Source organism: Merops nubicus, unplaced genomic scaffold (assembly GCF_000691845.1).
Source record: "Merops nubicus isolate BGI_N331 unplaced genomic scaffold, ASM69184v1 scaffold819, whole genome shotgun sequence".
In the NCBI taxonomy this organism is placed as follows: Eukaryota; Metazoa; Chordata; class Aves; order Coraciiformes; family Meropidae; genus Merops; species Merops nubicus.
In genome coordinates, this window is record NW_008629939.1 from 1 (window position 1) to 26,539 (window position 26,539).

Sequence of the window (26,539 nt, forward strand, 5' to 3'; positions counted from 1 at the left end):
AAAAAAACCCAAACCCAACCCACAACCCCCCACCAAACCCTTTGTTGCTCAATAATAACACAAGGTCATTTCTCTGACCAATGGTATCAGCGCTGCTGCTCTGAAGCCTGCCCTTAAAATACACACTTAGGAGAAAGGGGTGGAGTGTTTTTATCTTAACTCTTAGAAACCAGAACTAGAGTTGTGGCAATGCAAACAGCACATGCATATATCCACTCGGAGATGCTCAGTTCCCTGACTGCTGAGATGGATCATCTGAATCGATCAAGTAATAGGGAAATTACAATAGGAATAAGGGTTATTAAGGCAATGTAATTACTTTCTTTGGGCTTTTTTCCAGTATCTTTATTTCACTAAGAATCTTAACACCAAAGCTGTTCCACAGGATAATTGCTACCATATAAATTGTGTTGATAAAGACAAGTCTGAAATGATCTAGCTACTATTAGTTATATTTATTCGTTCTCAGAGATCGGTGCTAAAATAATTAAGAAATGATATGCAGAACAAGATGAGACACTTAGAACAGCTTTTTCTTTCCTCTCTCATGCTCTCAGTAATTTTACACTATATTTTTCAAAGATTTGGGGCATAGCTGCCCAAAACCTAGTTTCTCAAAAGTGAACAACTAATCTATCAATTACTCATGTAAAAGATTTCCTACTTCATTAGATAATGTTTTACTTATCTAAAATTTTAAAGTTTTTTTTTTTAAAGTTTTTAAACTTTTTTTTTTCTTTGCCTGTAATGTGATAGATTATTAAGGAATTGGGAATATAAATTTCATCAGCAAATTGATATAATTTAGGAAGATGTGAACTCCAAAAACCAGATGGAGGTGTACTGGTCATCCTGTTACAGCATAGTTAAAACTGAGAGCAATACGTGAATGAAACCTTCAAAGAAAGGTGAACGCTGAAGAAGCAAAAATATCCAGACAGAAATTCCCCCAGTACCCAGAAAGTAGCTGCTATGAGGTCACCTTTGTTTTGTCCTACAGCTGCTGAGGCTGCCACTTTTGTCCCTCCTTGTCTGGTCTCACATGGTAGGGTGGCAGAATTGACCTCTAAACCTTTTCTCTAGGTAGGATTTAAAATAATCCCCCAGGCGTGGCTACTATTTTCTTCCTGTTTTGAGGTATCCATAATCAAAATCCTACTCAGACCAACGTGATCAACCAAAAATGTTGGTGACCATGCATCTTAATAGCAGGTTCTGAGACTGGTGGTAAATCAGAGATTAAAGAAAGAAGACACCTAACCTTTAAAATTTCCTGAATATACCCAAAGTTTTAATTAACATCTGCAAAAATTAGGAACAGAGGAGCAAGGGGGGGAGGGGAAAGATTACAATGTAATCCTCTCTATATTAGGATAGATCTCATGTGAGCTAGAGAAGGTCCCAACTTCCTCAAAATAGAAAGGAAAAAGAATTCTTCCTGCTTCTCTCAGGGTGCACTATTAAAACCACTTAAATAAATGAATGCTATCAAAGAAAAAAAGAGTAATATCACTCAGCCTCATTAGATGGCATCACTGATTGAAAAATGCTGCCTCGAGGTGAGCTGTACACAGAGCCTCACACACTCAGACAACTTCATCCCTTGAAATGGATACTACAAACCCAACACATTTTCTAACCAGGGAGGCAGGCCTAAAAAAGTACAGCTTATTTAACTTCTTGAAGCTTATTTGCTTTTAGGAAGTGATTTTTGTATTTTGCCTCCTCAAATTTCGGTGCTTAGCAATAGTAATGGTTTTGTAGTTAATAAACGTGACAGTTTAATAATGCTGCAATGCTATAACATCTGCACAAAAAAAAGTGTGTAAAATAAGGTCTATTGTAAATGCCAAAACAATTACGTCATTGAAATTTTAATTGTGAGCAATAAAAATTAACTGACACCTGATTAATTTTAAATTTTGGTTTATTTTATTGCTTAAATATAGATTGCACAGTGTTCTTACATTTATTGAAACTGGTTCATTACATACAGTACAGAATAAATGACCATCAGAACAACAGACAGTTATCCCTACCCTGATTTTGGAGAACAGGCTATTCCTATCTTTTGAAATCAGCACGGATTTAATTTACTTTAAAGTGACCCAATATCAAAAGCTGTAATTTTTCAAAGTGACATAATGGGAAAGAGAACCCAAAGCAGAAGCTGGATTACATGTAAAGAGCTGATACCAGTTCATAAACATTGTGGCAGTGCTCAACGTGTTGCGAGTAACACAAGCCCAGGAGGCATGTGGAGCTTTTATGTTCTGCAACTTGTCAAGAACATAAAGAGATAAGTGAAAGAAGCAGCTTTTTACTGTACAACAGAATTCTTAATTCATTTGGTCTCAGCCATTAGCTACATACAACAACAGGTACCAAACCCATTCATTTTACACTCACTCCCATCTCCCAGCTCTCTAGAAAGGCCAGAGTGAACCAGTTGCCAACTTACAGACTCCCTGAATTTCCAGAAAGGAAGAAATTAAACATCATGTGAACACAAGAGTGTTAGAAGCCCTCTGCTCCCTGCACAATACCTGCACGACACCTGCATTTTCCAAACAAAGCTCATTTGAACATCGAAATCACAGAAACCTAACATTAGCAAAATGAAAAATACTTCATCAACGGAACAGAGAGTGAAATGCTCAATCTAGTTATTTTCACATGCGGCATCCATGCAACAGAATTCAATCACAGCAACAATCCTGTATTTACAGCACAGTCTCCATACTGCAAGAGTGCAAACAGAAGTACAGTTTGTATTTCTTAGACTCATTTTCTCTTTGTACAAAAGTGCACAGTGTTATTCTTAAAAAATGACAGAGTGGATAAGTGCTTCACATTGTATCCCTAGGTTAGATTTACTCTTTAAAAAAATTACACTCTTTACATAGGCCAAAAAAACTATTGTCTTACCTTAAAAAAACCCAAAAGTGAAAACTAAAATCTAGAATCCTATTTATGTGTAGACTGTGGTCTGATCGGGCTGACACGCTGCAGCAGTAAAAATCACAACGGAATGCTGTAGATAAGGGGCTGTTTCGTCATCCACTAACAGCTGTGATTGCACTGTTAAACTGAAAAGAAGGTCTCAATTACCTTTTGAGTCTTGTGAATGCCTTCTGAAAGTCTCAGCACGTTATCTCATAGGTTTAAGTAGCTGATATTTCTCTGATGTTATGTCATATCAGGCTTTCAAAAGTAATTCAGTGGAATACTGCACTGCAGTTCAAAAAACTTAAAATCCTTCTCCCAGTGGGTCTGCAAATGCTCAAAACAGCCTGCAGATTAGCTGGCCTGATAACCATCCCGATTTTAGAATTCTGCAATTGTAGATTAATTTAGGTTGGGACTTCTGAAGGTCATCAAAACCAAGCTCCTCCTCAAAGCAGTGCTAAAAGAAGTTGGATCACTTTGTTTGTGGCCTGATTGCTGTTGATCTCAACTGCTGGCTAACTTAAATGCCTTCCTTTTATTATAGATTTTGAGAACATTCATTCATGTTTTGCTGCTTCAGCCACATTCAGATAGATTATGGAACTTCAAACTTACTATTCATGGCACCAACAAAAGCTGGTTTTTCTTTTTGCTGCAGAATTTACTGAGCCATAAAGACAGCTTTGACAATTATCATCAGAACATCAGTGATTTACTGTATCAGTTTTACTTTATTTACATTTGAACAGTATACTCAGATACATAAACCTATGAAAGTTACCACAGTTTCCTCATTTCTAGAAAGGTTTGAGAAATGAAACAAAAACGAACACAGAGATGCATCTCTAAAAATGCTTTTGCTTGAAAACATATGTAATAAACTCTTGGCCTTTAAATGGTTTCATCCAGTCTTCTTTCTATTTCCAAAATATCATTAAAAAGCTGTAATAAACTACGGAGAAATACCTCATAGAATATATCTGTAATTTCTGTATTTATAATTTAAAATGTCCGCAGTTTATTTTCTGCTATACTAAATATATCTCTTCTGTATTTATACTAAAGCAGAGAGTAAAATCCTACTGCATTTTCAAAAGTACAGTCTGTAAACCATACACCTTAAGACATGAAAAATATTGCACAATTCAGTGCTTCAAGAAGAGATTTCTCCTCTTATGCAAAGCAGGCAACTTCTAGCAAGAAAGACAGGACATATACTGTGCGTACGTATCTAAAAAGCTTAACAAATGTCCATTAATTCATTTACTTGAACACATGTAAGGTACTAGGTTTTTTTTTTTCCTCATATATTCCAAAATAAAAAAAGTTGACCAGCTATGACAGGATGAATAACAGGGAGCTAAGGTAATGCTCCACTGGTTACATTTAAGATGAACCAAGCCAAAAGCATTCTGTTTAGATACATAATTGAGATGGAAAGAAGGAAAAATCCAAACAAACCAAACAAAAAATAAAAAAAAAGAAATACAAATTCCTAGAGTAACTGAAATATCCACCTGTATGGCAAGGCAGGTTTTAAACCTGACTTGTACTCAAATATGAAAATGAAGAAACATGATGTATGAAAAAACCTAATTTCAGATATATTACAGAAGAAAACAACTCAAGACAGTCTCATAAGTTTGGCTAGAGTAATCTGTATTTGGCTCACATCATCATTATTTTAAAGTTAGTTTAGATGAAATAATGAAATTTGAGAACTCATCTTTTTGTTTCTATTGTATTCTACTCTAAATAATGTCCAGCAGACTTCAGAAGACACTTAATACACACAAAGATCTGGAAACTTCATCTCGTAGACTGGAACAGACTGGTAATGAGCATGTCCAGCAGTAATGGTCATCGTTCCTGAGGGGCTAGGTGGAGGACTGTGTGAGAAGAACAATCAATATATATAATTAGTAATGGATTAAACATAGGGATGCTTTCTTTTTTAGAACTATGAAAATGCATTTTATGACTGACAAATACCACTTACACTGCACAATGGATGTGCAGAATTCTCTATAATAATGCCTAGTACTACATTGGGTGTTGTCTAGCTACTTAGACACAGCAATGGGAAAACAATAGCATTCCCCCCTACTACTGATACACACAGACAGGTAAAAATAAAAGTGTACTATGACATTGTTTCTGGATATCCCCCCACTACCTAAAAGATTACAAATAATAAGAAGAAAATCAAAGTGACTGTTTTAGATGAAGACTACTCTTTTTCAGTGTGCTGTTTTGGTTGGGATAGAGTTAATTTTCTTTACAGTAGTGTGGGGCTATGTTTTGGATTGGTGACCAAAAAAGCGGGATGATTTTTTTAAGGCTTAGCAGTGCTTACACCTTTTCTTCTTCTCACACTGCTGGGAGTGGCCAAGAAGCTGGGAGAGGACACAGCCAGGACAGCTGACCCCAACTGACCAAAAGGATATTCCATAGCATACAATGTCATGTTCAGCAATAACAGCTTTAAGGGAAGAAGTAGGATCAGTGGGACATTTGGAGTTATGGTATTTGCCTTCCCAAGTAACTGCTATTCATGAAGCCCCTGGGTTTTCTCACTTTTACTGTTCCAATTTGCTTCCCCAACCCATGAGGGGAACTAAGTGACCCACTGTGTGGGGCTGAAATGCCCACCAGGCTTAAACCACCACATGCCATTAAGTCAGTTATATTCTGCCTGTTACATGTGTTTAAGAGCACTATGACACAAGGATCTGAAAGCAGTCCCAACTGCTTTGTAACTTGTTTTTCTTTCATCATGCTCCTCTTGTACAAAGCCTTACCGAATGGTGAGTTCCAGTATCTGTGCAAGTCTATCGTGAAGCAAGTTCGCCTAGGAAAAGAATGAATATTGAGTGATTAATTACACTACATATTGAACTGAGCTAAAACGGATGTGCCAGTGAGTGTGTTCCACATCACCACATGGCCAATCTACGCAGCATTTCCTGTCTCAGTTTCTTTCCTCACTGCTGCAAGGACTCTGAGCCCTGAAAAGGCATCTGAGATTGAGTAGCGCCTGTCTTGGAGTGCAAGTAATGACATAGCAAATGTTGCTGTTGCAGATAGGAATTTAACAGACCTGAACTACATTTAGTTATTCAAAATATATAATAGGGTAAATACTGCTCCAATTATCCCTGGGTGAAATGGGAATGGACTGTGAATCTAGATCTCAAAGACAGCAAGGAAAACATTAAGATGAAGGGTGTATAAGATTTCCATTTCTTTTCAAACAGTCTAGGAAACAATTTAAATAGCTGGAATCTCCCAACATTGATAATAGTGGAGGCAATAACTGAAGACAAAGAACTGAACTTCTTTAGAAGTAACAGCAGCAGTGAGGTGATAATATAAATCACCTTTAGCCAGCACATCCCCATTGATGCCTGCACTAACATCTTCACTGCTGGATAAGATTTTTCAGAAACTCACTTTGGTTTCACACTGTGCTGCAATTTCTTCAAACGGTGCTTTTTGGAACTTTTCAATCACAAGACGCCTTTTTTCTTTTTCCTGTTCTTCAAGTCCATTGTTATCTTAAAAAAATTCAAAAGAAAAAGACAAGTATAATCTTTGCCTATCACATATAAGTAACAGAAACCTCCAAATGTGCACTGCAGAAGCAAACAAGCAGTGAATTTGAAGTGATGCAGCTCAATCAAGCTGTCATCTCTCACTGCTCCCTAAAATTTCAGGAAGCCAGTTTAAGGTCCCCAGGTTTGCCCTTTGCACTATGTGCTTTAATTCCAGATACATCTAGGCTTCCTTTTGCTTTATTATCTGCTTACAAGACTGCACTTCTCACTCACTGCACACAAGTTCAGCTTCAGGAGAAAGGACTATCCTCCCTCCCAGCATCATGCAGACAGGTGGAGAGAATTTTCTACTAGAACTTGGGAGAAGCGAGTTCAACCTCCACAGCCTGAGTGAACCTACAACCAGCTGGAACTTTCCAGCATCTGATGAATTTCAGTACCTCAGTGGTTAGGCAGGTTTGGAAAGCTGTCAGAATGCATTACTAAAATGTCCATGCCTATTGTTCAAAGCCCCAATGTCTAATCCATATTTTGGACAGGATTTAGTGGACTGGACAGCTCTAATTAGTAATCACAGTGACATGAAATAAGGAAAGTGGGTAATTCCGAGTGCTGGTAGCTGGGTCAATTTTCAGATAAATACCCTTTTAAAAAACTGGGTTTTTGAAGTTCACATCATACACCTTACAGTCTGTTTTCTGAATGCATTGAAGTCCCGTAAATCTTAATACATAAAAGGTATTTGAGTTGGCTTTATAAATAATCAGTCAATGGAACTTGAAAATCTCATGTTATTTATATCTGGACCTATAAGGGCAAATTCAATAGATGACAGATATTTCCAGATGCTTTTCAGTCAGTCACACTATCTTCAGAGAATTAATTCACTAAAATTATCAAGATATCTAATTTCAGAAATTTATAATTAGACAAGGGGCAATGGACACAAACTGGTGCAGAGGATTTTCCCCTTGAACATAAGGAGAAAACTCCTGTGAGAGTGACAGAGCACTGTGAGGCTGCCCAGAGAGGTTGTGGAGTCTCCTTCTCTGGAGACTTTCAACACCCACCTGGACACGTTCCTGCTTCTAGGTGAACCTGCTCTAGCATCTACCTCCAGAGGTCCCTTCCAACCCCTAACATTCTGTGATTCTGCGAATTACGGAACTGAAGTTTTGGATAAATTTAGGAGTTTAAAAGAAACAACTTTTTTGTTTAATATTTTTGCAATATTTTAATTATGTTATTCTGTCCACACCTTTTCCTCTAGCAATTCCACGGTCATCTACAACTACGCTGCCTAAACACAGTTGTAACAAATCTTACCAATTGCTTTCTTCAAAGCTTCAAAGGTAATTTCTTCAGTATTATCAATCTAAACACAAAGAAAAAAAAGCTCTTAACCGCACACATAACATATAAGCTTCTAAAAAATAAGAAATGGGATAAATACAGAAAGTCAAAATGGCCACAGAACTTTTATGCCTTACAAGTTCTAATAGCTTTGTCTGGAGCTTCTAGGACAGCTGACAGATCACTAATTTATGTTCTTAAGCCACTGCAATCAGTGAGGATATTTTTATCAAATGAGATCAAGGAAAACTTTCCAAGTTCCAGTCAAGACACTCTATGGCAACAATACTTTGGAAAAGGACTCAAATTTTGGCAGAACACTCCTCTGGGTCAGGAGCATGGGTTTTCTGTGGTGTTCAGCCTCAGTACTGGGTCTTAGACAGCTGCTGTGAAGAACAGCAACTGCTTCCTGAGACGAGCTGAGCTACCAGCAACGTGACCCTCAGACGAGATGGCAGTGGAGCATAGAGTGGAACAGGGTTATTGTTTTATGCTAACTTCATAGCAGTATGGGCTCCAGATAATTTGGTGCTTATGTCAGAAACATCAGAGCTAAAGGGCTCTTCATAACAAGGTCTGTCTGATACCATGAGAAAACTTGTTCTTTCAGCAATATGAATATCCATTAGCAGCTGCAGATGTACTTCATCAGGAATTGCTTGGGGATGCAAAATTAATAGAGATGCTTGAACATTCCTCTGAAGAGGATCTTTGTCTTTCAATTCTTTATAGACCTAGAGTTGCTCTATCAGTAAGTGCCTTTACAGTGAAACCACTACGACAGCATTGGAGGAGAATGCTTCAGTGGCAGAACAGTGTTCAGCTGAATACAATACGGTCTCTTGGCTTGGACTGCCTTACTTTAGTCCTTCAAAACTAACGACATGTAAACAGGCAGCACTTATTACACTAATTGCTTAGGATGGTCTAATATGATTTAAAATAAAAGACTTGTAATGTAGTAAAAAGTTATTTCATAAAATTCAGAAGACTCTGAGTTCTTTTAATGTCACCGACTTGATCTACTGTAATTGGAAAAGCCAGAAGCTGCAGCTGTTTATTTTTTACATCAGAGTTATTTTAGGAGATGGAGCTGTAAATGATACTTGGTTCTAACAGATTTTAATACATTAGCATTCTATTTTCTACCTCTGAATATATAAAAGGTAAAAATATAAATAAACAGCAAAACAGCCTGTATGTAAATATCTGTGGATATGCCTAAAGATAAAGAGTATTCAGGTTTTGAAATAATCACCTTTTATACGATTCATATTTGGTGAATATTATTTTTTATGGCAGCCTTTCAGATTTCTAATTGACATCCATAGTGGTTGCCGATATTCGTTCAGCATTATAGTTAGTATCACAGAAGTACTAGCTGCTTTTACAAGTGCTTTCATCTTATAAATGGAGATAACTATGGGATAAACCACCTTCCTGAGCAGGATTCACTAACAGACTTGCCACAACAACAAACATCAATTGTGCTGACAAAAGAATTGCATTTGTATTGTATATAATAACAGGCATTTTATGGATAGACAGCCCTCTACCTCATACAGTCTCAAAATAATAGCATACATCATTAATCCTAAATCTTCCATTAATTAAGTAATTTATTCTCTCAATCATAAAGCTTTATGCTTTTTTTTTTCCTGTTTAATTCTGTTGACAGTTATGGATTTTGTTACACTTAATACTACATAGCACGTATCAGCTTATGCTGCAGGTGGCCAAAACCATGCTCAGTTCCAGGAGAGTCAGGAGGTCCTTCCTCAACCAGGAAGCTCTGTGAAGTGCATCCACTTCACAGACAGACACTCCTGACTCCCTGCAAGTGGTCCCAGCTTTTATCCCCAAGCAGACACCTGACCTTTGTCAACTCACTGCAGGACCCCTGGGGCTCATTTCCCTTCTGGCTCTCCCTGCAGGGCCGGCCGCACCCTGGGGGGAAGCTATAAGGCAAACTCACCCCCTCTTTATGAAGGGCTGTGGGGATCACCCATATGTCAACCTCAATTCAGGACTCAAACCCCAGCATTTCAATGTATTGCTACTGCACCTTCTGCAGTACTATCTGTAAAAAACTATAGTGCCAACACACTTTTCACATCTTTATACAGCAAGATCTGTATCAGTGCCTTTGACAACACATTTCAACAAGCACAAAAATTAAAAAAAAAAATCAAAATCCCAAAACGTTTAACATTGTTAGAATAATTAGATATTTGACTCTCTGGGAATATCTCATTTGCATTCTGGCCCAACCTCCCCTAAGATGCTGATTTAAAATACCCCCTGATTTTCATACCTTATCCTCTGTGTTGTTGCCTGGCAGAATATCCACCTGAATAGATACTGTGTCCACAATGCTTTTCCTCCTGGAGAGTCTATCCTCATCTAAAAGAAAAACAACTTCTCATTTTCTGTATAACAGTTGAAACATGATCAAATTTCTACACATCAGATGCAATTTTTTTTTTTTTTTTTTTGACTGAAAAGAGAAAATATATCCTTCCTTATTCTTGTTGCTACAGGTACCATATTCAGTGAGCCTAAAAATCTACCTGCTAAAAAAAAAAATAAAATTCTCTATTTAACTTCCTACAAACATTTTAGCAATTCCAGCTGGACTAAAAAGTTGTCAGAATAAGAGCAGCTGTGTCGATACGAAAGGGAGCACTTTATGCTCCTTTATGCTCATTAATGCATAAGTAGATTATGATCAAATGATACATCAGGTGCAGGATTTTCCTTTTCTAAATGCATTCCTGAGACAATATATTCATAACCTTTTCTCATTTTTGTTTTTTAAAATAATATGTTAATGTCACAGTAAAAATACATTTACAGATGTGTCATGAGGATTCTCTGACAAACAGAGACCTGAGCAGCCTGACTTTCCTGCATCTCATTTACCAAACCAGGTATTGCAATGTCACACTCTAGACTTTAGCCAAGATCAAGCCATTTGGACCTGGCTGTTATTATCTGATTTCCACTCCACACAGTAAGAAGAACCTAAAGAAATTGATATTAAGATAAGAACAACTGCAAAATGCCCCCACCACAAGGTAATTTATGGTGGTTCTTCCACAACCTTAATTTAAACCACTTCTAGCAAAGTGTTTTTGTGGTGCAAATGCTGAGCATGAACAAAGAGAATTCATTCCAGCAGAGCTGAACACACTCAGCTTTTAAAAATCAAGAAATAACTTTCAGAAGTCATACATATGAAATGTCATTTTAAGATCAAGAGGCAGTAAAAGATCAAGATTAGTTAAAACCACCTGAATTTGAGCTCTCTTTGACAGGTTCTCAGAGACCCTGAGTATCTGCAGTGGCATTTTGAAGGTTTTACTTAATTTTTAATCCTTATACAAAGTCTGAGGAAAGCACCTCAGACAAAACTACATCTTTGCTGCCATCTTGCTGCTCTGTCTATAATTGACATGCAAACACCAGAGGATACATTTTTGGGACTACTGTGGAGAGAATTTGTTTTTGTAATGGATGTCTCACTATACTTGCTTAATAAAAATGCCCATTCATCTCTTATTTCAATATATTAATTGGGTAAAAAAAAAAGTTTAAATGGCAATTTTTTCTGTTACACGATACAAAACCTGTCTCCACACACACAAAGGAGCTCGGAGGCAGGAGGGCTGTTGTGGAGCCTCAACACCCACTGCCCTGGCCCTGTCCAGAAGCCAGAGCCCCATGGTCTAGGGGTGGCACCCCGCCCATGGAGCAATAGGAGCAGCCCTCTGGGTCACCTCACTGACTGGGGTGGGGTCAGTGACATCCAGGACACATTGTGGGATGCAGGGGAACAACATCTTGGGATTGCACAGGGCTTAGTATGGGATGTTTAAGGGAGGAAGCAATGGTGGGGAAAAGGAGGTATAAGATGGTTTGAGAAGGAGCAAGCAAGGAAGGACAACAGAGACAAGGAGATGCAGGCATCAGTGCCACATAAACCAGCTGCTGATCATTGTGTGCATCTGAGCCACATCAGTGGAGTCTGTCCCATCTTCTGACTAAGTCCCAGTTCTCTTTTCCTGTGTGAGGGTCTTTGTGCAGGTGTCTGCCTGGGAGGCTGAGCAAGTGGAGCAAGACCACAGGTCAGATGGGCAGCATGTCTGGAGCAAGCAAAGGTGCACAGCATCAGAGGGTGATGCTGTGGGAGCATCGAGCTGCATCAGCAGGTGAGTAATGAAGTGGCCTGAGAGCTGGGGCTGTCTGTGACTGACTCCTGGTGCATCTGAGGAGGAGGCACCTGGAGGGACCAGCAAGCCCAGGCCAGCTGTCAAAGACACTGGAGCCTGGGGGTTTGCCTGAGACCCAAGTGTAACACTCCCACGTGCACTACTGTGCACAAAGGGGATCTGTACCAGCAGCTGGACTGGGGCTGTAGGCCCTGGGGGTGAACATGCTCAGGTGCCAGAGACTGGGGAGACTGGGAACCAGGAGATAGCTGGTGGGTAGACAATGTCTCAGCCCAGAGACTGGTGGGTGCACACAGAACATGTGCAGGTACCCGTCCCACTAGTGGGCCTTGACCCTGAACAGGCAGTGAGCAAGATAAAACAGTATTCTGTGAGCAGCTGAGAGCTTCTTCCAACTTTTTGCTGAGTTCTTACAATGTGACTTGAAGAAGTAATTAATATGATGACAAAAATGACACCTAGAGCCCTACTACCTGCTCAGGAAAGCAAAACAGGGAGCTACCACGTTGCAGGGTTCCAAATCAAGAGTAAATAAAAAGGCAAACCTTGCAGCAGCTAACGTTGCTACAAGAAGAGAAACAAAAAAAAATAAAAAAGCAGGAGATACTAATTACACCAAGTACAACACAATTTCTGGCCTAAAGGTCTAAAGGCCTTCTAAAAGCATCTCTTTTGGACTGTGCACGTCCTATACAGACACACCACAGCTAGCAGGAGAGCAGGATGACCTACAACTCAGTTTTACCTTTTGATGTGTGTTTGCACTTATGAGGTTTTTTGCCTGAAGGAAATAGAGCTAAATTTTAAAAAAATTATATATGTAGAGACAAAAAATGGTTAAATCTATGTTTAAATTATCAGCCTCCCCCAAATAAGGAAGAGAATAAGGTACAAAAAGGTACAAATAATAATGTCTTTCAAAATGCTAATAAGTACCAAAACCTGAAACAAAGATAGGGTGATGATTTTATGTCTCAAGTCATTGTTAAGCATTATATCACTGATATTCAGAAATTATCAGGACAAAATCTTTACTGGATTTTTGGGTTCAGCCATAACTTTCACAGGAATATATAAAAAAAGGATCCATTTTTTTCTAAAACTAATGTTCTATTTTGAAACACTAGATTCTAGCATTATAATAGAAGAAATAAAAAATTTCACTGAAGTAAAAATGAGAAGTTTCAGAATTCCAAAATATTCATTTTAGTCCTGATTTAAATAAATTAAAAACTTGGAAGCTCAATATCCCACAGAGGTTAATAATCCTAATTAGATATGATAAAGGACACGGAAACAGTTTTGGTTACTGTTGTACAAAAAGATTACAAAAATACCCCAAACCCATCTGATTACAATACATGACAACTTAGCATTAAATATGGCCACTTCTCATCACCTAATGAGGCAGGTAATTAAATACCTGCAGTTAATCTCACTCAACCTTGATGTCAGAATTTAAATATCTTCCTGTGGAGGAATGCATTTTTATCAAAGGACCCAAAAACCCCCTAGCAAGGTCACCTGAGTACATATAAGTCTCAATAACTAGAAGGGGCTTAGCATAAATTTCAAACCAGTTTATCTTTCTCATCTCATTCTCATCACTCAAAGACAGTAAAAATTAAAAAACATAACATTTCCTTACTTGCTAACCTACCTCTTCAACTAATACTCAAATATACAAATTAAATGCTTTTTTTGGATACCAAAAGATACAATCTGTGAACCATATCAATTTTTTCCTTTTTAGAAGACAACAAGAAAATACAGACATTGCAGCTGGGTCAGAATTTATCACTAGTTTGCCTGCTAACAACTAGGGACAAAACCACATCATCTCTTCTGGAGAACTCATTCCTTCCCACAGCAGCTATCCAAAAAAATGTGGCTGTATGTACAGCCACAAAACACACATGGTTAATAAAACAAATTCCTCAAATAATTTTTTTTTCCACTAAGTTGCTCAATTGGCTGTTGAAAATATATTAAAAGCTGAAAACACACATCACATACTAGCTAGTCCCTGACACACTATTGATGCATCCTGGGGAGCATGACCTTTCACAAATCTTCCTCAGGCACACTTTATTTTCATTGTCTTACCTGATCCTAAACTGGCATAGGTATCTAATGGAGGAAAGCATAACATGCTTGATTAAATTAACATCTGCTCATTAAGAGTTTGACTAAGGGCAGTAACTCAAGTCAGCACAAGGCTATATGGCAAAAGGATGGAATACATTTCATCCAGTATTTACATAAAAAGGATGAAGTATGCTGACTTGTATAATCTTCCCTCACCTCCTAACTCAATTTAATACAGCAAACCAGAAATAATCACTACTATGTTCTTAGGTATTCTTTCAAAAGCAAAGACTTCATTAAAGATTCAAAGTAGGTTCAACAGCTTTCAGCCCAATTTCGTTAATTTAAGGGGGGGGAAGGGAAGGACACAAAGTTGAAACTTCTTACCAATAATACAGTTGCTAATTAGATAAAAAAAAATACCTCATCTTGAGAAACCACAATACTACCGTGGCTACATTTTGCTGCCAAGTAGTCACATTACATTTCATTGGCACACACCACATTAAGAAAGCATTCTTAAAGACTGGTACTTAGCAGTTTTGCCACTAATGACAACTTACCTGTCACCTGGGGGACATAAGGGACAGACAATCTTTCCACACTGTATCCACTGCCTCCTAATGATTCTGCAATCTTGTTCGTCAGGAAAAAGAGATTTTTTTCATGCTTCTCTAAGGATTTTGGAAGACTGTCAAAATACATATTTGAAGTTATTATCTACTAATAGAGATATGTTCTTTAAGTAAAATATTTTTCCAGTGCCTGCAAGCAAGCAAAAAGGGCCAATGGTAATGATTTAATGGAAAAGAAAACTTGCAGGTTTTTTAGGAATTAATATACACCCCAAAATTAGTCCACTGAATATCTCTGCAATATTTTAAATTTCTCTAACACTCTGTGGTCATCTGATGTTCCTCACCTATTCTGCTACACCTCTTGAGAGAATAAGGTCTCTATTAAACAGAAAATAATGTAGAATAACAGTATTTGCCATTTGCCAGCAATGTGCCCTTCTGGTCAAAAAGGCCAAGGGTGTCCTGGGCTGCATTAGGAGAAGCACTGCCAGCAGGCTGACGGAGGTGATTCTTCTCTTCTACTCAGCACAGTGCCAAGTGCTGGCCTCCCCAGGACAGAAGACACATGGACTTACTGTAGAGAGTCCCACAAAGGGCCACTAAGGTGGATTAAGGCACTGTAGCATCTCTCCAATGCAGAAAGACTGAGGGAGCTGGGGTGGTTCAGCACAGACAAAAGAAGGTGGATCTTATTGATGTGTACAACCACCTTGAGGGAGGGAGGGTGGAAAGACAACAGAGCCAGGCTCCTTTCAGTTCTGCCCAGCGACAGGACCAGAAACAGTGGGCACAAATTCAAACACAGAAGGTTCTGTTTGAAGTTCAGGAAACACTTCTGTACTGTGGATGTTACTGGACATTGGCACAGGTTGCCCAGAGTTGTTGTGAAGTCTCCAATCTTGGAGGTATTCCAAAGCCATCTGGATGTAGTCCTGGACAACCCTGTCTAGGTGATCCTGCCTCACCAGGGGAGCTGGACCATCTGATCTCCAGAGGTCCCTTCCAACCTCACTGCTTCTGTGATTCAGTGAAAATGCACTTTGCTGTGTTTGTGAAGCAAGCGTCATATTGTGCAGAAGTGAATGACCACAGTAAGAAATGTCTAAAACCCATTTTTTTTGCATATGTGGTTTTAATGCTTTTCTTCTGCCTATCCTGTTCACTATTAAACCTCTAAATTATTTTTCACATATGCAACATATTTCAATGATGTCTAATTTTCAATAGTAAAATAGGTACTTTACTGTTTGTTACTTCACATTCTATATCTGCTTACTTGCATTTGTCTTTGAAAATTGTTTCTGGTAGAAAATAAGCTGCTTCCAGACTTCTAGTTTCGATGACCTGAAAAAAAAACCAAGACAGACAGTATGTATGAAGTAGCTCCACAGCTATTTTCTCCAGTGACAAGGTTGCTTAAAGAGGTTTTGCTGCAGCTGATTACCAGTCCTTCACTAACATCTACCTCAGCACAAATAAGGCCTTTAGAATTTCTTTTAGCCAGACAAAGAGATTGTGGCACCTACACTTCAGGCTGAAAATCTGATTCTCAAGGACCTGTGCATGTGAGGTTGTGGTGTCTTACACCAGCTGGAGATTTAGCCCATTGTATATGGTATTATAAAGAAAATAAGGATGCTATACCTTAAGATAAGAATATTCTGTGCATAATTTTAAGTCAGCAAGTAATGCCATTGGAGACCAAAGACAAAGAGCAATGTTGGTGGACACAAATACAGGAGATCAACATCACAAGCAATTACTCGACAGAAGTTATTTACCCATTTTACAGAAGGCTGTGTACTCTTCTAAATGACTTGCATTACGTGTGTGTTACCTTGCTGACATGCTGACAAAAGGCAGGAACTGCAATCATCTGACTCAGAAAGTTTAGATAGGCTGCAACCAACGCCATGACCCCACAGCGATTGAACATCGGCAGATTGTCCTCATTGATGATGGCAATGTCCTGAAACATGAAGCATGACAAAGGATGGCATTACTCTTCCCAAAGTTAACAGGCTGTCTGGAATATCTGGAAGTCAAAATTGTCATTAGTAACACTAGCTGACATATGATGGCTCTCTCATATTACTTAGCAGTTAATACCTCTCCTCTGGAAATCCTAGTCTTTCAGCTCACTCCTGAATGAGCCATACATTGATCTCAAGTTAGAGAGCTTGAAGGACTCAACCCCTATGAAGAGAACACATCTACTCAACTCAAAGTCTGTTTCTCAGAAAGAAAGAACAGGTAGTCTCTTGTCCGTATCACCTGCTGATCACAATTTCTTTCAGGAAAATTAGGAACAGTTGTTTAATAACAAAAATCACTCTCATAAGTCAGACAGTGCCATAAAGGGAATTATTTGCTTATTAAATGCTTATTATCATTTCTGTGTTTATTCAGACTGTATTATTTTTGCTCTAGTAAAACTCTAATGTCTTTTGCACCAAGTAAGGATTTGGCTCAGTGACATATTTTAAAATGAAGGATGCACTGTGCATTTCAGAGGCTTCATAATGCAGGTGCACACTTGGGAATAAGGCTAACAGCAGAGAGTGAACTGAGAACAGAGGACAACTTCATCATATTTCCATGGCACACACTAACACTTTTTTTTTTTTAATGCTTTGATTTTAATACAGAAAAACATAACAAGTTACACATTTTCACTGAGGACTGTATGCAAGTATGAAATACTGTGTGATCCTGGAAAAGAAATGTTAAAGAATTCTACTCTAAGGTAAGATTAAATAGCCTGGTTTGACAAATATTTCCAATTACCCAAAAGCTTTCTTCCAAAGTGAGGACAGTCCATGTATTTTATACAAAACACTGATGCAAGATCACAGGTTGCAAGAATACTTTGTCAATCTGCTAATGAAAGAATACTAGAGAATGTCTCAATTTTCCACACCTGCTACGTTTCCTGAAGAGAACATGCTGTAGACATTGCAACAAATCTGATTCATCGAAGTTTCCCTGTTGGTAAGTGGTACATACAAAGTGTACCTCCTTAATGAATGAAACTCAGGCTGAATGATGTGATTTCCAGTTTGAAGATCAGTATGCAAACAAAACAAGCTATCCACATCTCCAACTACAAATTGTCAATCAGTGAACCCCACACTCATACCTGCAAAGCAATAGCTAATCGAATGAGGTCAATAACCACTTCTTCATTGGCTAGTTCAATTGTGGTGAGAGCTAGAGATGTAAACAGTAGTTCAAAGTTTTTTTGGACATTGTCTTCTTCTTTACAGCCTAAGTAGATGTGTCTGTACAACTGCTGACCATGCTATAAAAGACAAAAAAGGGAAAATGAGTATTCAAATCACAGAATAATTTAAGAGTAGAAAGGATTCTAAAGGTCCTCTAGTTCAACTCCCTACTCCATGCAGGGGCAACTTCAATGTTAGATCATTTCAGATAGAGAATTAAAAAATAAAACAGGATAAAATACATACATACACAAACAAGTACATGATTCATCAAGAAGACCACTAGTTTATACCAACAGTCTCTTTATAAATACAGTACTGTTTTGTTTTTTGTAGAAGAGAACAGCCATGGAAGATGGTCCAGACAATTGCAATGAACACTGCACTGTGTGTCACACATTGGCATTCATTTCCTACTGGAATAGCCAGAAAAAAAATCGCTCATTTATGAAAAGGAGAAAACAAAAAGTAGACCTTGAAACATTCTCAAGAATGTCCAAGTAACTGGGGAGCTTCAAGGGTTATTGTGAAGACACTGAATCTGTTTATTAAGCAAGACTCCCTGAATAGCAAACAGAGAAAAATTCTTCTGGAGAGTTTCACGATGAGCAGGGCTCTTTCACCCATGTGCAGAGGGAGGCTCTAGCTGTAGTGAAGAACACAGGTTATCTAGCGTAAGACTTTCAACTTCAAAAGTGACTTTCCTTTCCCCGTAGCACTGTGCTTAACCAAGTCTTTGTACAGACACTATTGCCTCAACACAAAGGCAGGATAATGAGCAGGTTTTGCCTGCAACATACAACTCAGTACCACTCCAGTGCTCCTCATCTGTGGAGGATACAGGTCTATATCAGCTGACACAGTTAACTTTCAAAATCTGAAGACTGACACTTTATCTCTGTATGTACTAGTTCAACTTTAGAAGAAACAAAAACAATTTTTAAGAACTATTTTTTAAGCAGGAAAACATACTAATTTCATTAAGAAATAATACAGATGATGTTGCTCTTTTTATTACTTCTATGATCATACATATAGTTTTTCAAATATATGTTTTATTTAGAAAAGAGGGAAACAGCTATTAGCAAAGCACAGAAGTTACTATGAAATAAGCATAGTAAAAGTTAGCCGGTTAGAGACACAGCATATTTGGAAAAGTAACAAAATTATTTCTTCCACTGAAAAAATGCACCTAGATATGAAAACCTGTCACCAAATACCGCTGTAGAAGAAAAGGAAAGCAACTGGTTCAGTTACTTTATCTTCTTTCCAGACAGAAAAGTTCACTTTTTCAGTCTATTACCTTTTTCATGAAGCTCACGTCTTGCCTTGAAATTTTGTCTCGTTTTATCTTTAGATCAGAGACATCTGGTATTATTCTACAAGGGACACAAAAATATCATTTTAGCAAAAAGAGGTTGAAAAGAAAGAGGATGTGAAAAATACGAACTATTCAAATGAAACTGAGAGCAATTTCCATTTTAATTATATCCATGTTTAACAATGACATTCAAATTGCTGTTGAAGAACCATCAACAGAATTACGACAACTTTTTTTAAAATACCATATTCTGTCTTCCACAGTTAAACTCAGTTACTTGGAATGATTATTTAAGGTATCATGCACTGAGGCTTACCTGTAAAACTCCTGCCATCAACAAATGACACCAAGTACTGTGCATTTATCAGAACAGTACATTAACGTTGCATATTAGGAAAACTATTTTAACATCAACCGTTATCATTCAGTTATTAAAGCAGAATTTTGAGTAGCCCTAAGCAAACAAAAAGAAGTACCGTATCCCTCTGAGCTTTGCTCTGTTGTCATGCCTGTCGATGAGATTATGCAGTATTTCCAAGACTAGCTGCCTTAGCTCAGAATCCTCCATGAGTGAAGGAGACAACAACGGGTCCAGGAACGGGGGAGGAAGCGCGTTAGTGATCGTTGTTGCTTTGTATCCTGAAGTCACCTGTTCATCAGTGGAAAGAAAATTAATGTGTGTCATTAGTGCATTGTAAGAATTACTTGCAGCTGTCAGTCACTTTTTTAGTGGGCTTGCTTTGGTATCTGAAAGGTGGATTCAAAATTAAGTATTCTATTAGTTTTGAAAATTCTTAACCTCACTATGAATGTGGACAGGGCTTTAATACTCATGTTCAAATGAACTCATTCATGTTTTAGAGTGTGATTTCTCAGGATCTTCCCTCTATCAAATGAAAAATAAAGGTATAATTTATGAAAATTTTTGAGAAATGGCCTATGAAAGTTGCAGAGCATAAAAGGAAAACAGTAATAATTCCAACAGAGATTTTTTCCTTTTCAGGCTCTGAGCTGTTCATATACGGTACTGAGCCCATGCATGTGGAGAGAAAAAAAAAGGAAATCAGGGCCTGTACATACATCTTAAAAACTTATGGATACTACTGTATTGCAAAAAATAAGCAAGCAGCAAGCATCACTTTCTTAGAAAACTAGTATTGTGGTGTTGGTTTTTTCTTTTCTTTCTTTCATTTTTTTTTAAACTAATATTACTCCTGACCTCCTCACTCGATCACTTTTATTCAAAGCAAGCTCTGTAAGTACGTAAGGGAAAGTTAACCCCTGTCTGAGAATTTAATCAGCTGAACATTTACAGAACTGTTTCAGATTTACTGACCCTTAAAATTGAAGTTATCGGAGTATTACAATCTCAAGACCAAACCAGGATTTAGAAACTGACAAGCATAAGCTGTTGAGGATACAGTGAGCAAAATGACCCAAAATTTAGTTATAATAAAAGTAATCAGACTTTACATAATAAATATATCTCCATTATGCATATTCCATACCACTACAGCTTTTACATGTGAACTGTGTTGTACTGGTTTCAGCTGGCATAGTTAATTTTCTCCATTAATTTTTCTCACACATGCTGCTGTGTTCTGCATTTGTGACCAGAACAGTGTTGCTAACCTATGGATGTTTTCACCACTGCTGAGCAGCACTGACACGGAGTGAAGGCCCTTCCTGCTTCCACATCACTACCAGCAAGTAGGCTGGGCGTGCACAAGAACTTGGGAGGGGACACAGCTGGGACAGCTGAGCCCAACTGACCAAAGGGATATTCCACACCATCTGACATCGTGCTCAGCAGTGAGAGGGGTCAGTCTGACATTGTTCAGGGACTGGCTGAGTAACAGTTGGCTGGTGCTGAGTAACTGGGTTTTGGGGTTTTTATTTTATTTTTTAGGAGTAATTTTTCCTTTTTTCTTGGTTTTGTTCTTCATCTCCTTTTTTTACTGACTAAACTGTCTTAATCTCAACCCGTTTCTCCCCCCTGCATCCTTTCTAATTCTCTCCTCCACCCCATTGGGGAAGTGTCAGCAAGTGACTGGGTGGCATGTTGCTGCCTGCCGGGTTTAAACTACAACATGGGCAAGCTCAGCTCCTGCAGCACAACTGAACAGCTTGAAAGGAAACTGCCTGGCAGAGAAGAGTGAGGGTACATGAAGGTTTCTCATCAGCCACTTTGAAAATGGAAAATTGCTAATACTACAAGCAGTAATGCTGCAAATGAAAGTGCATACTTCTAATGAGGTGCTAGATTTTAATTGCCTGTACAACATTAAGTTTCCTGCATGTGTGTATGCACAACAGCCTAATTATTTTATGAAGTATTCTTTTTAAAGAATACCTGAGGTATCCAGAACAGGCAGGCACGGTTCACTAGTTTGTAGTTCTCCATTACATGTGCAGATTATATACTTATATAACACAACAAAAGCTTTGCTCTGAACACATATTCTTTCCCATATTTGTTCCACAATTATATATCAATGCCAGAGTAATTCATTAAGCATCAAAACATTCACTTCCACACCTTTGTGCCATGATTAGATTTTACTTCTATTGTCTAAAAGAGGATACAAAACAAAATTCAGTGTCAAAAATATTCAGTTTCTTCCACATGCACCATCTGAATCCCTTAAAGCATATGTACAGGCTATGCAGCACCCCAAATAATTAGAACTATTTTTACTGACTTCAGTGGAAATTTTTAAGACTGGTGAGATGAATATTGCCAGGAACAGTTTAGGCACAGCTGAGTCTATCTTTAATTAAGACAATGTGCAAAATGATCCTGCGGTCCTTTCTAACATGTTTTCTCTGCTTGAATTTTAACTGTGAATGCTCAACTCTTCTGCAAGCAAGGATATAGAATTTCATATTCTGACAGGCAAAGAACTGTTTAACTGATTTGCCTAAACCACATCCACACAAATTTCATGTCAAAGCAGGGTAGGTGTTCATCTTCCAGGAAGGTATTCTTTCTTCTGCTTTAGTCGTGGCATCATTCTTGATGGTATTTCCCCTGCTTCAGTCACTGAACAGTTTTCAGCTCGTGCAACAGAACAAGCCAGGTTTCTACAGGCAAGTGCCCCTACACTACCCACTTCTGACCCTTATCAGCAGGATGTATTTCCAGAAATACTCTTTGGAGTTTTACAGATGAAAAATGTATATACAGTTGAAATACTAGGAAGTAAAGAATAATGGTGTCTGTGGCTTTAAGTGCTTGGAGAAAGGCATCCATTCCTACAGTTTTAAAAATATTAGCCATTCTACTAATTACAGCTCTTCTGGTGTCAGAGACAGATGTGATTTCACTTTGATGTTGCTATCACTGCTGGTAGAACAAATCAACTCAACCTACTCTATGAGGTTCTTCTGGACCTGCAGATCCAATGATAACTGATATTCACTAAAGTGCTCCAAGAGATGGAGGAGTATTTCTTAAGCTGCTTGTAATGTAAGTTGGGAAGATGCTGCTACCATTTTACCCAGTAGAACTATAGGTCTATGTAATATGAAGGCATGTTTAATTTCATAACACAGAGTTTAATACTGTATTTATGTGAATAAACATATACATGAAGTGAAACATTGTGTGCTTACAACATAATACACTGAATGCAGAAAGCTTACCATAAGTAAAGATCTCAGTAACATGATCTGAATCCTCCTAGTTCCCAAATCTCTACAATGGGAAAAAAAGTTGAAAATTAGTCTCTTTGCACATTTTCAAAATACCATTCTACTCCAGCCATCATTCTAACAGCTGTGGTTTTTACAACCGAATACAACAATTTTGGAAGGGATGGCAGATGACCACATTATTTGTGGTCAAATATTTCCAAATGAGGTGCAATAGTGTTTTTGAAAGGGACATTCATAGGAAAGCTTAAATACCTAAGCACATAAAATTGAAAAATCAGTAAATTATATATGTGAAGGAAATCTAATATAAACTTTCATGTTTCATTAAGAAATCTTTTTATCTGAAACTTTCAACCACTAAATATTTTATTTTCAGAATTTCTTCTGAATTAAAATGTAATTTGAGTATTTTAAGAAACTAGGGCATTTCTGGTTTAAACCAGAGCCCAAAACTTTGAGCCTGAAAAGATGTTACATGCAAAATCAGCATGAAGAAACAGAAGAGCCCATGGTTTTCAGATGACAGTAAGGTACATGGAACACCACTTAACCTGTCCTCCCCCAGCTCTTATTTTCCATCTCCTGGTCCTAAGAGATGTTAAATACCTATTGGTTTATAGTCACATGTGCACTGTTTTTCTAAGTTCTTACAAGATAAAAGTGAGCTTGGAGTAACAGCTCCCCTCAAAGAGACCTTCAAGAAAGTAAAAATAGTACAAGTCTTTTGTCCAACCAACAGCATACGGAAAGAGCAAATGTTGGCCCATAACAACAGTGGAAAGTTCCACCTCCACAGGCTTCAATTCTGGTTATATCCAGCTGGCAGTATCATTCATCTGCCTTGCGGAGCAGAGATAAGACATTCAACTAAGTGCTGCAAGGTATCAGCAGTCAGAGAGGCTGCTTTATTTGGAATGACACAGGCACAACATACTAACACACTACTCAGTCCCATCTTTACACACAATCCCAGCAAGGAAAATTGTCTAGTTAAAATACAAACTAAAGAACCTCACAACAACTGGACATCCAAGTACAGAATTCTAAATGGATTCGTATTTCAAATATCTTCTTACTGAGTGATAAGTGCCTGGCACAGATTTCAGGGAAAAATATTACTTTGGTGTATGGCAGTTTTTAATTATGAGTTTACCACAGGAGTTTGCCTTATAACTCTTTCCTATTTCTAAATAAACTGCAGAAATTCCAGTGAATTTGTTTTGGATTAGATATTCCCTATTTATTTCTTAATAAATAGCAGTCAGCTTGTAAAGAATGAAGAAAAAACAAAAAGTAATTTGTAAATTATGCACATTTTTGAAAAAATGCAGTCATAGTTCAATCTCCTTCATTCACAAAACACACTTATAAAGAGTTACAGAATTAACCACCATTAAGGAGATCGTTTCAGAAACATTTCTACAGATGTGGAAAGAGGAGATGTTTCAGTGCAGAGGAAGTTGCATTCCAATCAGGTATTTTCTGTCAGTAACATGTTTGGAGACTGATTCCATACTGCTGACACTGTGCTTGTCTTGTTTCCATGCAGTATTTAATACAGCCCCTAATGAGTGAGAGCTTGCATTTCAATTTTCTTATTTTTTTTTTTTCACTTCTTAAATTACCAGGATTCTAAAATCTGATTTTTTAATCGGAAATTTAAAAATGTAGGATATACAAACCCAAGGTGACTGGTATCCAATGATTGTGAAGTTATCCCAAAAACAGGCACTTTTCCCATAATGAACATCATAATCTCTGACCTCTGGTAATCTGGGAGATTGCTTCCAAAGAATCCTAAATGAAAATGGAATTAAATCACTGAAGGAAAGAGAAATACAGGGCCCTTCTCTTTATAAGAAAAGCTTTATAAACATAAGGAATATATTGACAATGTGAAAACAGAAAACGAATAAAACCATGATTTGTTTTAGGCCATAATACTCATCTGTCCATTTCTGATGGATGGAACACACAGCCCCTAGGTGCCAGGCTGAGGCTGTGCCCTGCTCCTACACAGGTACAGGGCAGCTGCAGTGAGCACACCCGTGGGAGCTGCACTCAGCAGAGGAACTCCTCTGCTTAGTGACAGGGCTCCTGGAGGAGGTTGAGGAGCATCAGGGAGCGCGAGGAGGAGACAGACTGCTGGAACTACACCCTACCATCCCTGGGACAAGCCTGTCAGGCAGACAGGACACATGATATGGAGGATTCCCTATCCTCTCCCCACCCAGCAGAATGTGACAGCTTAAGGGAAAGGGGGCAATAGTGACAAGTTCCTGCCCAGTGCAGCAAGCACATCTCCTCCATGACTACCTCACCTTCTCAGGTGCCCTTGCAAAGTACGTACAAGGCTCGGCAAGCAACCAACCAATGGTGAGGACAATGGCTCTTCTAGGCTGGAGGTATCACTGAGGCTGTTGGCCTACACCCTGTGCCAAAACTGCTTCCACAAAGAAAAGCCAGAAGATTCACTTCTGAAGGGAACAGAAGGCCCGAGATGCAGACCAGACCAGAATCACTTCTTAGGCAAATGTGCTGTCTCCCTGGGGTCTGGGTTAAAGATGTGAAAACTTCCTACGCTGGTACAACACTCAGATTATTATCCACTACTACACTGGCATGAAGGCAGCAATGAAGTTGCAGTAAGAAATGCAAGGGCAATCAAGAGGCCTCAGCACCTTGGGACTGGTTACAGGATCAGGAGCACAAGTAATGCTCTCCTCTATCCTTCCAGTTTCTGGAAATGATGAGGGAAGAAACAGGAAGAGACAGCAAGTCAATATCTGGCTCTGTGACAGGTGTCACTGGCAGGAATTTGGGTTTTTTGATCATGGGTAGGTCTAGATAACACAAGGCCTGCTGGAGACAGACAGGCTACACCAGTCTTGAAGGGGGAAAGGACATTTGAACAGGAGTTGGCAGGGCTCATCAGGAGAGCTTTGAACTAGATTTAAAGGGGGAAAGGGATAAAACCAGGCTCACTCAAGATAAGCCTGCAGGCAACACTCCAGTGTTTGAGGGACAGTATGCTAGTGAGGTCCTTCAGTCTCCTCCACACTGTGCTTAGTAAACTAGAGCACTTCTGAGATGTCCCTGCACTAACACACACAGCATGAGGAATAAACAAGAGGACCTACAAGTTCTAGCCCAGTCCCAGAACTACATCATTAGCAGAAGTGAAACCTGGTGGGATGAGCCCTGTGACTGGTGTGCCATGATGGAAGGTTACAAGCTCTTCAGGAGGGAGAGCAGCCCTCCTGCAAGCCCTGGCAGCCAAAAGGGCCAACTGTGTCCTGGGGTGCATCGAGCACAGCTTAACAAGATGGCTGAGGGAGGTGACTGTCCCACTCTACACTGCACTACTCCATCCCAACCCTGAGTACTGTCTGCATTTTTGGGTGCCTCAGTATAGGAAGTACAAACTACTGGAGTGTGTCCAGAGGAGAGCGCCCAAGACAGTAAAAGGTCTTGAGGGAAGAGGTCGCTTGCTTTGCTCAGCTCGGAGGAGACAGGGGTCAGGCACTGCAACAGGCTCCCCAGGGAAGTGGCCGTGTGTAAAGAGAATGCAGTTAATGAC

The 26,539-nt window shown here is 38.7% G+C and overlaps 1 protein-coding gene across 1 annotated transcript; it reads right to left on the reverse strand.

The window, feature by feature from the left end:
• Nucleotides 1-4,659: 4,659 nt before the first annotated feature.
• On the reverse strand, nucleotides 4,660-24,756 carry EFR3A (EFR3 homolog A (S. cerevisiae); the record flags this gene model as incomplete). Its single annotated transcript, XM_008947082.1, has 13 exons — nucleotides 4,660-4,838; nucleotides 5,751-5,800; nucleotides 6,403-6,506; nucleotides 7,833-7,881; nucleotides 10,174-10,262; nucleotides 14,743-14,870; nucleotides 16,034-16,101; nucleotides 16,595-16,726; nucleotides 17,897-18,058; nucleotides 19,285-19,360; nucleotides 19,779-19,951; nucleotides 22,948-22,999; nucleotides 24,642-24,756. Coding segments are annotated over 13 exons (1,304 nt in total), but the record flags the coding sequence as incomplete, so codon positions are not given.
• Between the last annotated feature and the right edge of the window lie 1,783 nt (nucleotides 24,757-26,539).